The 14252-nt window shown below is 36.4% G+C and overlaps 1 protein-coding gene across 1 annotated transcript in view; it reads right to left on the bottom strand.

Annotated features, from left to right (window-relative positions):
- Nucleotides 1-14252, bottom strand: part of MMP16 (matrix metallopeptidase 16) — a 159595-nt gene that overhangs the window by 6823 nt on the left and 138520 nt on the right. Inside the window, exons 7-8 of the mRNA XM_075141528.1 lie at nucleotides 12836-12974; nucleotides 2854-3004 (exon numbers count right to left, since the gene is read on the bottom strand). Coding sequence (XP_074997629.1) covers nucleotides 2854-3004; nucleotides 12836-12974 — 290 coding nt within the window. The remainder of the gene's footprint in view (nucleotides 1-2853; nucleotides 3005-12835; nucleotides 12975-14252) is intronic.

The following is a 14252-nucleotide window of genomic DNA, read 5'->3' as shown; positions in this document are numbered from 1 at the left end:
CTATCCCTCTTTCCCAGAACCCTATTTCCTTCCTGCATACTTCCACTCATTTTCCTTTTTTCTCTTCCAACATTTTCACCTTTTTGAGCTCCTTCTTTTACTAACCTCTGTGTTTTTCCACTAGGCTGCATGATGGAAATAGACAGTCCTATAGGACTTTCAAAAATATACATTGTCATTAAAAAACAAGTCTTTGAGGACACACCCAGTGCACTCTCAAAAGTTCCAAAACTTGTTTTTTCAGCATTGATGAGAAATCCTATGAGGGAAGGACTGAGTGGTATCTCAGCAATCTGTGCTGGAATAATGAGCATGTCTACAGGATAAGGAAAAGCCTAGTTCACAAGCAGACTCCCCAATGATGATTTGAGTGATTTGAGCTTTACATATATTAAATGTGTTACTGTATCTCAAAGACTGATAAACAGAAGGAAAATAAATTAAAGTGCACTTTGTGGCTTTAGAAAAAGGGAATTTGGAAAATATTTGCTAAAACATGTTTTTTCCTGTATCTAATCCTATTTACTTAATGATATTCTGAACTATTGGATGACTAAGCTTTATGAAGAAAAAAATATTCATTTAAACTCTAAAACCCAGTCACACCAGACATGGGCATAAACAAGGCCATGTGTCAAGATATGCAGCAAATCTGTTACCATCTTGTCCTACACTACTCAATTCTGGTAGGATAGGAATGAGAGAGGGCAAAATGTTTTCTGTAGTGATCTTTTGTCCCCTCTTTATTTTTCATACAATTATTTGGAAGAATTATCTTTAGTGTTTAGATGGATCATTTCAAATATTGATAATGATTCATACATGAACTTCTTTAGACATACAAATATTACAATGCCATTTACTATTTGGACTTTTAAATCTTCTTACTGGATTGTTTTGGGTTTTGTTTTTTTTTTATTATTATTTTATAGCCAATATTTGATGTTTTGTATTTTATTGCTCTAACTTTTTTATGTATACCACTGTTCTGGGACATTTAACTCTGTCTAGATTCTGTCCCAGAGCTCCTTAACTACAGATTACTGTCAAAACAAAATAAGTATACAGGTCCTTGAGTTACATAAAGAGGAACATACTTTGTTATATGGATGCTGAAGTAACTTTTTGGTTCCCTTTCATTCCTAATTCCTGCCACCAAGAAGCTATATTTATGATTTCTTCAGGAAAAGATCCACACCTATAGCAGACTTATACATACTAATAAAACCAACAGGAGAATTCAACTCTAATTTTACATTAAGAAAAAATTATGACATAAACAATACACATTGAGAAGCTTGGTGATATATGGGTTTATTCCCACTGGTGGTCAATATCCTGTAATAGCTCAATTATCTCTGCAAGGCTTATGTTGTTCGATCTTCTAACATACTGTATTGCATTTATATCCTGCTGAGTTTCATTGTGCTTGTTAGCTCCTAGTAGCAACTTCTCCATCAACAGATGTTTTCTCTGACAGTTCTTTTTGTCTTCTGTTACCATTAGTATTTTAGGAAAGTCTTGACTATAAGTAACTGCCTGTGCATGGAAATATAAAAGGACACTGCTGGTACAGGTCACATCAGATTCTTACTGTACATACTTTGCCAGGAGTGTGGAAGTGGAAAATTATTACCTGAAAATGAACTTACATTTTTTAAAAAATTTACTCAACCATGGGAAGCAAATTATTTAGGTGTCTGTCTTCTTTACTGTGGAAATTCATTGCTTGAAATGATACTTAGATTTCAAATACCACAAAAATTTTACTTAGTTATCTACTTTCCTCATCATGAGTGTTGGAGAAATTTTTTTTTTTAAAAAAGCTTTAACTATAAAATTGGTTGTGGCAATCTGTAGTGCAATATTACAGTACTGCCAAAAAAAGATCAACTGTAGTGTGTAAAACATATTCTATGATGTGCATTAAATTAATTTCTTAAGTGATCCATGAATACTATTAGTGTCTCAGAATCCTAAGTACCACACAGTAACAAAAGCAGTCATCACACTAATACATAATACTAATACAAACACTACAATTATTAATAAAGAATAATTTGTCTCTGAGCACTTAGAATTTGCACAGTGATACATCAATCAACAAACATAGTAACATCCTGAAAACCTGTAAAATCCATCATTCAGATAACCTGCAGGGTTTCAAAATTTAATTAGTTCCTTTGACATCTCTATAAAGCGGACAAATATTCTTTCCCTTATTTTTACAGACAGGGAAATTAAGACACAGAGATACTAAGTGACTAGTGCAAGTCTCTTTCAGGAATGGAAAATAACTCAGATTTTACAATTTTTTTCTGTTCTTTATTAATCATAAAAATAAGTGTCCCTTCTGAAGGGAACTGTAAGATTTATTTAAAAATAATTCCTAGGGAACTGCTCAAATTTTTCTCTAGCTTCCTGGTTTAGCTGTCATTTCCCCTTCTTACCTCATTTTTAAGTAGTAGAAGAGAAGTAATTTTCTCTGACCTTAAAAAGTTTTGGATCATGCCTTGCTTGTTTATGTGCTAGGATTTAGAAATGTGGATAAAAAGGAACAGGTAAAAGTGTACACAACTACGTTACTTTGAGTATTTAAGTTTAAATTTGCCACAACTGTGACTTGCCTGTTGACTTCTAAAACATAATTTTTCCACTGGATATACACATACTCATTTCAGGTTATAAGAAATGTGAAAACAGTATGGCCCTCTATGCAGGAAAGGTTAATTTCATTCACAGAAAATGAACTGTTTAAGTGGCTTGACTTTTTCTTTTGAGAAATAGAGGAAAAGATTAACATGCTTAGCTGATATCCACCAAATTGCTTCCTTACAGAATTCCTATACCAACCTATCTCCTTTGAAGAAGTAGGTTTTCCCAACATCTTCCCACCAAATTGCTGAATCAATGCCATGGGAAGGAATTCCGCTTCCAAGTGTTATCAAATCATGAGGATAACCTGGCTGGAGAGTAGTGTCCTTGAAAACCCAGAACTTGTTACCTGTACAAAAGCATATATATACACATACATATATGTGTGTTAGTCTTCAGTACTCTCAGTATTAATATTAATACATTTGTAAGAAATACGAAAGACTCCCAAAAGGCTGTAGTGGTTCTGCCAAACACAATGAAATGAAAAATGTTCTATCACTGCAGATAATGTAAAATTAAATATGCCTTACAGATACCTTGCATTTATAAAGCACCTTTCATTCAATAAGCCCACAGAAGATTTTGATACCAACTATATAGGGATCAAAATCAGAATGAAAATGAAGTAATCTCAAGAGGCTCTGTGGTTGATAATGTAATACATTTACAGCAATACTACACAACAGATTTATGTTTCATGAGGAAAGAAGAGTGAATTTTAAGACAAAATGAGGTAAGAAAACATAAAAATAAATAAAGAATAGAAATTCCTATCCTCACAGAGACCATATATTTTTATTTCTCTCCTTCTCCTCAAGAAGTTAAATTACTTATGAAGTATGTACAGATTATTTCTGAAATGGCCATAGAATTTAATTTTTTTTTTAATCATATTTTCTTTAGTGGGGCCTAAAGACAGAAAACAGGTTCTGAAGTCCCACAGGTGAAAACCTTGTGTTTCTGAAATTACTGGGGGGTTGCCTTTAGTATCAGTGGCAGTAAGATTTAACCTTTGGTTGTGGGTGACAAATCATTTAAAACTACTCAATTTACTTATTACATGCTGACAATACAAGGTACTTGTACGACTCTAGCCGGTGTTGGGATAGTCTCTACAGAAACCTCAGGTTACCTAAACCGTCTTAAATACGAATAATACCCTAGTGCCTCCTGAACAGCAATGCTCAGTGGTTGAACCCCTACTATTGCAGTTACTAGCTAAATATATTTTCCATATAGGGGTATGCACGTATACAGAAGCAGCAGTTGCACCAGTGTTTTGTAGTATAGCTCCCCCGTACCTGTTTTTGGAGAGGATGCTTCCTGTGCTCTCTCTTGTAACTGGATATCTTACCTCATCTATTGGGTTTGCGTGGCAAGGTTTTGGTAGCAGCGGGTGCTACAGGGGTGGCTTCTGTGAGAAGCTGCTAGAAACTTCCCCTCTGTCCAACAGAGCCAATGCCAGCTGGCTCCAAGATGGACCTGCCACTGGCCAAGGCCGAGCCCATCAGCAATGGTGGTAGCGCCTCTGGGATAATGTATTTAAGAAGGGGAAAAAAAACCCCTGTGCAACAGTAACTGCAGCCAGAGAGAGGAGTGAGAATACGTGAGAGAAACAACTCTGCAGACACCAAGGTCAGTGAAGAAGGAGGGGAGGAAGTGCTCCAGGCGCCGGAGTAGAGATTTCCCTGCAGCCTGTGGTGAAGCCCATGGTGAGGCAGGCTGTCCCCCTGCAGCCCTGGAGGTTACCGGTGGAGCAGTTATCTCTCTGCAGCCCGTGGAGAACCCCATACCAGAACAGGTGGATGTGCCCCAAAGGAGGCTGTGACCCTGTGGGAGGCCTGCTCTGGATCAGGCTCCTGGCAGGACCTGTGGACCTGTGGAGAGAGGAGCCTATGCTGGAGCAGGTTTACTGGCAGGACTTGTGACGCCGTGGGGGACCCACGCTGGAGCAGCCTGTTCCTGAAGGACTGCACCCTGTGGAAGGGACCCACGCTGGAGCAGTTCGTGAAGAACTGTAGCCCATGGAAAGAACTCATGTTGGAGGAGTTCATGGAGGACTGTCTCCCATGGGAGGGACCCCACACTGGAGCAGGGGAAGAGTGTGAGGAGTCCTTCCCCTGAGGAGGAAGAAGCGGCAGAGACAATGTGTGATGAACTGACCGCAACACCCATTCCCCATCCCCTGTGCCACCGATGGGGAGGAGGTAGAGAAAATCGGGAGTGAAGTTGAGCCTGGGAAGAAGCGAGGGGTGGGGGGAAGGTGTTTTTTAAGATTTGGTTTTATTTCTCATTATCCTACTCTGATTTGATGGGTAATAAATTGAACTAAATTCCCCAAGTCAAGTCTAGTTTGCCTGTGATGGTAATTGGTGAGTGATCTCTCCCTGTCCGTATCTCGATCTATCAGCCTTTTGTTATATTTTCTCTCCCCTGTCCAGTTGAGGAGGGGGAGTGATAGGGTGGTTTTGGTGGGCACCTGACATCCAGCCAGGGTCAATCCACCACATCTTACCAGCCCACAACTCCAGTTTCCCAGCTTCAGTTTGCTCTAGCTTCCTAGCCAAGCTCTTCTTCCTCACTGAACACTTCCACGATTATCTCACCTGGTTCATCATCTCATATTAAGCCTTTAGTCTAACACTTTCCCCCCAAATTGTGTTGTCTTCCAGACTCTTTACTAGGGTCTTCTCAACATACTGTGGTTCCTGTCCTATTCTTGCAACTATCTTCTCCTATTTACATTTTTGCTTTCTTCTAATTCTTCTTCAAAACATGTTTCTCACCTGTGTCTTTTCAGCAGAGACTTCTCTTTCAAACACAGACAGCTTTGGCTGAAAAAAGGGAATAAAGATCCTCATATGCCCCCTAGAAATAGGGAAAATGGAGCATAATTTGCATTTTAGTACTTATCTGAAAAGCTTGCTTTGAGGCCTCTCTTCTCTTTGCATTATGTCATCTAGGCCACAGGGACACTCTTTTTGAGCTAGACTATAGGCTCCATTGTGTAGGAACCATGTATTCATTTTCTCTTCAAAACACTGTCTTCATCTGTGTTTCCAAAAAATATTGCTATGTTTAGTAATAATAACACTGAAGGAGAAGATACTCTTTGATGTCATGTAGACCCTTCTGAGTTACATCACAGAAAAATCTAGAGAAGATCCATGAACATATATATTGGATTGGCCTACTGGATGCTTCTCTTTGGTCTATCCATTGTTATTCATGATGATGATATTTGGAAAGAGATCCTAAGAGATAAAATTATGGCTGTTCATATAAGCTATTGTACTTACCTGTAAGGCTAGGCAGCTGTTACACAGACTTAGGAGGTCAAGGCACTCTGCTGTGTAAGGATGTAATATTACCCCAAAGATCTAGGATCAGGTGTATGCCAGTCACCAAGATGGAAAATCCGGAGAGCTGTTTTGCAGTTGGTTTTATATTTTAGATATCCCTCAATAGTATTAAATGTTTGTTTAAAGGGAGGGTGTTTTTAATCTCCCTGTTTGTATTGTAGTGATTTAAAGAATGTTTTCATGTTATCACAATTTTAATTAGGAGAGGGTATACAGTTTCAGGCCCTCCCATGCTGGGTTTCCAGAGTAAATTTTTTATCAGCTCCTTTACAGCTGCTTGTCATCCAGTTCCAAGCACAGACACTACAGTTTTCTCAACAGATCTATCTTCTCCCCCCCTGCCAGTTGAAGGAAGAAAGGGTTCAAAGAATGAGTATGTACAGAGCCATTCGAAGTACTGAAAATAAAAGAGACACAAATCTGTGAAGAACAGTCATGGAAAGCTGAGGTCTATGTTGACCTGGGATTAAGGTCTGTGCTAACCTGACATTTACCTTTACTGAGATTCCTTACAAAATTCACTTATAGGGTTTGATCTTGTCAGGGGAGAGCAACTTCAGTCATTCACCCTCCCTCCTCCCATGTGGTTTATCCTTTTGCCAATTCACATGACCGGACACAGAAGGCTTCAGATGGTGATGGCAGTTTCAAATGCAACAATGAGAGAAAGTCATGCTTTTTGGACCTTACTAGTTGGTACTTATGGTGTGAAAAACAGATGGCATCCAGTGAATGATACTGAGCCAGCTCATTTCTGTTTCAGAAGATCATTCAAAATGACAGCTGTTGCACAGCATTGAGAGGCATATGCTGTGATGTATGTAATGCCATTACCTTTCTCTGTGCCTCACAAGGAATAAAAGTAACAGCAATTGTTAGGAATAGATCATTATCAGCCATACGCAATGAGTCAAATTTAGCTCTTAACAAGATCAGGTCATACCAAAATAAACAAGGGTTGAGCACACACCATTATAATTGACAGCACCACTAAGCCAGGTATTTGTTGCATATTCAGATATACTGAAGTAGAAGGAAAGTGTAAATGTGGGAACACAAGACTTAAGAAACTAAATTCTTCTTCACATAATTTCTCACTAAGAAGCAAATTCTTCCTGGGTAGAGAAAAGATAAATTTAACTGTATTTCATGGAGAGAGTTGGGCGTTGAGAGCTCTAACATATGTGGGCAAGACTTCTATTGGTTCTAACTAGAGGGAATTGTATTTAACATTTACTTTGGAAGACATGTTTAGTCTACTACAACTGTGTTGATTGTTAAGGGGAAGGACTGTATATAAAAAATCCAAATGTTCCATCTGGTTGGCAGTTTTCACTTTGTTGTTTTGTTTGTTTGTTTCAGGGGGTTTTAGGTGGTTTTGTTGTTGATTTTGTTGTTTGGGTTTTTTTCCTGTTTAGCTTCTGTCCCTCAGCTGGAGAAAAGTAGGTGGCTGTTGATCAGAGGATTTCCAAAAAGTCAGAAAAAATGTGAAGCTTTCAAACTCAGAACCAAATATTAGGAGGAGTTAAAGCTGAAAATCAGTGCAAAAGATGCCTGACTGTGATGAGAATTAGCTCCTTTTATTTCTAACTTATATTTATGTATCTTAAAATGTGTTAAAAATGAATGCTTAAGTCAGTATTCTTTCATTTAGCTCATATTCCACTTCCACTAGTAAATAGTCACTTCATTAATTGTGATTATAATGGAAATAAAGAATATATGACAAAACAAGAATAGTTATAGTTTGATCCTTCTTATAGATAACTAATGCTTGTTCAGAGTCCTAACCTATGCCCTTGGCAGAAATCGCCACTGTATTTATTTTACAAAGTTGTTTTTTAAGGTCTGGTTAGTGGGTTTGTTATTCTCACAGAGAATAAAGCACCACATGTTTCATGAAGTCTGGCCAATCTTCAGAATGTTTCATCTCTCTGCTTTTATTCCCTAATGTAAGATCTAATACAATAACAAGCAGAATGTAAGGTCACAAGCTAAGAATGAAGCAAGTGATAAAAAAGTCAAAATGTCTTACTTTTTTGCAATAATGCTTTGTTAAATATCATCACTGTAGGGAAACAATTGAGAAGGATGAACTGTGACTGCAATTATTTGAAGTCTCTCAACATCTATCTTTGACATTCTAGAAAAAATACTGGAAATAAAGGGTATCTGTATTGTTATGATTCACTTAAAATATTGAATATTTAATTCCAAATATCCTTCAGACTGTTTAACTACCTGCTGACTACTGCAAACAATTATGTAGTTTTTAACAGCTGTGGTTCTTCCTTCATAGAATCAGAATGCTGAATAGTTGTGCTCCTGGGTTGTCAGCAACCAAAATTTTTGTTCATGTTATATGCAATTATATGTGTGTAGTGCAAGACCTGTGTGGGATACAACACATACTCACTGTAAGTGTTACAGTGATGAGACAAATTCTCAAAACTTTTAGGAATTATATTCAGTTGAAATCAATTAAAATTTTAATATCTAATTAAAGTGATTTTTTTTTCTCCAGTTACACTTGCTCTTAATTTTAATCTTTCAAGCCAGGATCAAGTGTCTTCTTTCCAGTATTCCCAAATTACTATTCATACTTCTTTTCTTCTCATTCCTTGTTTCCCACATTAAGTTTCTGTCATTTCTCTGCTCCATGATCTGACACTATAGTAAATCTATTTTTCAAAATAAAACTGTCAAGCAGTGGGATAAGTGCAGTTGAAAGTTATGATGGTGGCACTGGTAGTATGAGTTTTACAGCAGCCTTTCTATTGCTACATTTGGTTTACCATAACATTCAACAGTGCAGATGGCTTGATAATTTCATTTTTAGCACCATATGAATTCCCACAGGTACAGAGAATAAATTTTACTATTCACATTTCCTCATTAAAAAAAAAAGAAAAAAGTATCATTCTGGTGCCATCTTCTTATTATCATTCAGCATGAACACCACCAGTGAATAATAACAAGAATGTAAACATCTGCTTTTTATAAGCAGCCATCCACCAGATTGCTATGTACTTTATGAGCATTATGAGGTAGAAGGAGGTAGGCCAAGTATCTTAAGCCACCCGAAATGAGCAAGCATCACTTTGCACTACAAGCACGCTACTGAATTTTTACAATTGTTTTTCCTTGTGTAAATAAATATTAATGCAAAAAAAAAAATTAAATAAAAGTTAAAATGATAAAATTTTAAAAAAATTAAAACCAACGAAATTTCAAAACCAAAGAAGACACTTGATCCAATAGTCTTGAACTTGATTCAGCTTGATTTTCTATACACATCTAACACACTATGCATGATCTCACAGGCTCCCCAAGTATTCTCAGAAGAGTAATGTCAAATAGGTATAAATATACAGATAGATTTTATTGGCAGAAGTTAAGAATAACTACATTTCTCATAGCAAAAACATCAGCTATAAAGACATTTCAAAAGTTCATAAATAAATGTTCTGTCCTGAGCTGCCATCTGATATCATTTGCATATGGTTCATACTTTACAACATAGCTCCCATTTAAAAAAAAAATGTTAGTTTTTAAATACTTTTATACCTTCATTAATTTATATTTCTACTACTGTAAAGAAGTCTACTAATATCATGAATCCAACTGTATACACAAAGGGAGGAAAAATCTAAGGCTAATAAAAAAAAAGTAATAAAGATCTAAACCTAGTTTATAATTTAAATCAAATGTTTCAAATTTGATATTTGCTGCCCTGAAAGACAAAGATTGAAACAAATCAAATAGAACATATATTATTGAAAATAAATGAGATTTGTGGATTTCTAAAGAGAGAAACAGAATGTTTCAATCCATGATGGTTCACAAGGTCTATCCTGAGTGCATCTTAAAAATGGCACTGGCCTAACAGAATATATTTTGTCCTGAATTTATGACAGTGTAGGCATGTAAGGAGAAGCAAGGTGGCAATTACTCACTAGCAATTGCAGATGAGTAAACTCACTTACTCCTTTCTTCACCTTCCTCAGAGAGTAGAGATATTGCTCCACAAGTATGAAAGCAGGTGTGAAAAAATGGTCAGCAGTCACAGGAGGCCCTGTTTCACTAGTAAAAAAGCCTCCAAAGTAAGTGAAAGGAGCAATGGAGATGGAAGGTATGCCTGGAACCTTCCTTTGAGCATCTGCAGAAGAAGCAGTGGCTGTTCTGAAGGGAGGATATTTACACACTGACCTGTTTCTCCAGCACACCAGAGATTCAAGACTCTATACCTTACAGGACATTGGATGTTATGGATACCTTGAGAATAAGTTTTGGAGACTGTATTTAAAAATCTGCAAGTAACTGCTGTCTTCACTCAAACACCATACTTTTCTGCCGTGAAGAACCGACCAGTCTTAAAATGAAGTTATCTGGAAAATGTTTTCTAAGAGGAGCGCATAGTGACATTATTCTGGTCCAAGCTCTGTATTGGTACTCACTCCATCTTTTATCTTTTTTCCCTGAATAATGGACATAAATGTTGGCTTAGATATGTGCTTTGTAAACATATCTGTATGCAAGACTTGAGATTTAAAGCTCCTTCTAGAACTTACTCGGTTTGACCAGTTTTAGATTGGTAAAGCACACTACCTGGATAACATGTTCTACTTGCTCACCATCTTAGCAACAATCAACTTGTCTATTTCTAGCACCTTTGGGAGGAAGACATATACTCTTTTCCCAGGAAGAAATCTTGTGATGGAATGAAAGAAACAAGACAATGATTGTTACCTACAGTCTATTTATATCGACTTCTGCAATCGTGTTCCATAAGGCAGCTGAGATCCTTGGTTAACAGGAATTTTCAAGGACACACATACGAAGGACTCAGCTGAACCTATTGATTCTGTTGCAGTGGAAAAACATGAATTACACTGATAGACAAACACCATCAGGTAGATATTGGAAATCATGAAGGGGAAGTGGCAGAGAAGCAAAAATTCAGAAAAATCACACAAGGAAATATGAGGACTTTTGACCTTTGCAAACAAAGGGACAATACAAATGTCACTGGAAAAATAATGGAAGGAAAAGAAAGCAGGTGGAAAAATACCTGCAACAGAAAATCCAAGTATGATATCAACTAGAAAGCACAAAACTAGCTGGTCTGAAATCAGAGAACATAAGCTGGGGATGATGAGGAAGGAAAAGAACACAATATTCTGACTTCTAAGAGCACAATCCTGCTGCTTCTGCTTGCTTTAATTAATCCTGATTATTTAATTTCCCAGGTAGAAAATAGAGAAGTTCCTCTCCTCGTTCTGTTTTTTGTTATCTATAACCTACAGACTACTGAATCAACCCATTCCTCTAAGACCTAATAGGAGTCAGTCAGCATTGGGTAAAGGGTTAAATAATGATAAAACCTATTTTGAGGTCACTGGGAAGGAAAAGAAAGCAGGTATAAGACTAAGCTTGATCATTTCTGTCTAAAGCTCCGGTAATGGATGCCAGCATTATCAAGGTAGAGGTCTGGAATGCACAGGGTAGTTCCTTTGCTTTACGTAGCAGTGATGAGCAAAGGAATATCTATAGAATAATATTCGTATCCTCCCGTGTCCCATGGATCCAAAAATCAAGCAGAGGGATGGAGATTTAGAAGTACCTTGATCTTCATTCCCGATCTTACCATCTTCCCAGAGTTTATGACATGAAGTTTATTTTATGGCAGCAGAAGTAAAAGCATATGATCTATTGAATTCATGTAAATAGAAAATGTACTATATGGAATGTAATTTTCCTTATGATTCACACAAAAAATACAATTTCCCTATTAGTAAAACATAAACTTCATCCTCATTGTACTGTACTGTTATGCAGTGTTTCTGCATGTTATTAAACATTTTCCATTTAGCATTCCCAAGATTATAATATTTCCATAGTGAATGAAATATTATTTTTATCTCCCTGTTAATAATTCCACTTGTAAAAATGAATTAATTTTTTAAATAACAACTTAAAAAAAAATTCCACTTTTTTGTAATGAGTTAACAAGTGAATCACTCACAACACTAAATAGCTGAATATTTTTTTACGTATCTATTCAGTTTCTTCTTTCTTCTCCCATATTATTATCTTATAAAACATACTTTACATGGTTTCTACTCTTTTATTGCTAAATGGGTATTTATTTAACATATAGGATAATTTTCTCATTAAATCTAAATTAGACACATATTCAAGAACTTTAATTTTGAAGAACGGCTGATGCCTGGAGTGAAACTTTGAAAAGAATGATTAGCAAAAATTCAATCCATACAACATATTTTCTGGAGTTTATGCTTCTTTAGAAATACTAAATGCACATCTATGAAAAAGATATTTATTTTCCCACCTGAAACTCCTAACATCACAATTCTCAGATGAAATAAGTACAGTGCAGTACAGTGACATATATGTAGCACAGATGCCATTTAAATATATGCAAATTTAATTTATAAAAAGGAAGAAGAGCAAAGAGAACCACACAAAAAAAATATGGAACCGTGTTCATTCTTGCTTCCTAATCCACATTTTTCGAAAAGGATTTCATAGTAGATCACTGCATTTCTATGTCTCTTATTTAAACTTCTAAATTTTTACTGAATATGTAAGAATAAATGATCTGATACTCTGAAGAGTAATTGTAAATTAAAGCTGTAGTTGCCAAAACGAGAAAACATAACTCATATACTCTTCATTTAGCTACCAATTTGCAATATGATTTACAAATCATTATAAAAATAAGCAAGATATGTTCCAAGAAATCATCACAGCCGAAAGTATTACACAAAATCTTACTCTTTTTCTTTTCTTACCTTTAAAGAAGACAAAATTCCCCTCACTGTTTTCATAAACTGCATCAATGCTGGGAGGCAGTCCCCTCCAGAAGTAGGTAATCTGCATGGGGTATCCATCCATCACCCTGTTGTTTCTGACTCGCCAAAACCACTGATCCTGGAAACCAAATATACGTCTCTTACTATGCTTTGAGGCATTTATATGTCTTCAGTTGCTGTCTTGAAAATATTGAACAACCTATCCTGGCATTTTTAGAGCATGACCTTTCACTGTTTGCATAACCATATTTATATTTGCATTCATGTCACATCCAAACATTACAAATGTGTCAAAACTAGTTGTTCCCTGAGGTGAGAATAAGCTACCCATGTGAACTGTGTGTTTGGTATAGACAGCCTTCAGCAGAACACGCAGTGTGCTGAATGAGGTGATGTAACTTTCTCAACATCATTCCTATAAGGGGCCCAACTTAAAATTTGTAAACTGACTACAAGTGCTTTTAGACCGAACCGTATGCATATGAGTAAGCCCAAAATAATGGGACTACAGACAGGCTTTGAAGATCAACTAATTCTGCAACCCATTTTTTTGCAGTGGCTGCTAACAGTGAAAGGTTGATAGATATAGCTGTAACATTACTACATCAGTCTGTTAAGAACCACAGTTTGATGACAACTTTAATGTTGTGAAGATTTATAGTCTTTCCATGTAATATCAAATAGAATGGTTAACGTTACAGCCAGTTATAGGTGCTAAATCCAGTGTCCTGGTAAATCTCTCTTAGCTTGTTGCCATTTAAAATGGCTTCTCCCTGTGGGATATGCTATTGCTTTAAGTGAGAGTCATACGGAGGTTGCATTGTTGAGGAATGAGGAATGTTGAAGTTGAAAAATGAGTACCTGATACATTAGGTGGGTGTTGATAAAGATGATGTTGTACCTCTTCAGCTCTTATAATAACAACAGTTCTAGTTCATCCAATATTTAGAGATGAAGGATGGGGTAAGCAAGTATTTAACTTTTTACATACATTTGCACATTTTTACAGCATTAATATTATACAAAACAAAACTCCTTAAATGATAAAGAAAGTGCTATTCTGTCAGATATCCGTTTTACATGGCAGTTCAGCCTTCTTTCTGTATAGGTCAACTTGCCAAGCAAAAGAGATCTGTGCTTTTATGGGAACAGCTTAGAGAGAAGATTAAGACTTTGCAAGAGCAGGCTTATGATGAACTGTATTCATCATCTTTCCAAACGTGAGATCACAGCTCTCTTTAATTGTTCCTCTTTCCAATGACTCAACAATTTATAAATCTCCACAAAAAGTATTAGCCATACAAATACGAAACAGCTCAATATATATCCGAAAATACATCTTAATCATGTGCATAAATGAGTCTAAAATTGAAAGAGTTGTTTTGAGTGCCAGATT

Source organism: Calonectris borealis, chromosome 2 (assembly GCF_964195595.1).
Source record: "Calonectris borealis chromosome 2, bCalBor7.hap1.2, whole genome shotgun sequence".
Classification (NCBI taxonomy): Eukaryota; Metazoa; Chordata; class Aves; order Procellariiformes; family Procellariidae; genus Calonectris; species Calonectris borealis.
Note: the sequence above shows the minus strand (reverse complement) of the source record. Positions and strands in the feature narration are given on the sequence as shown.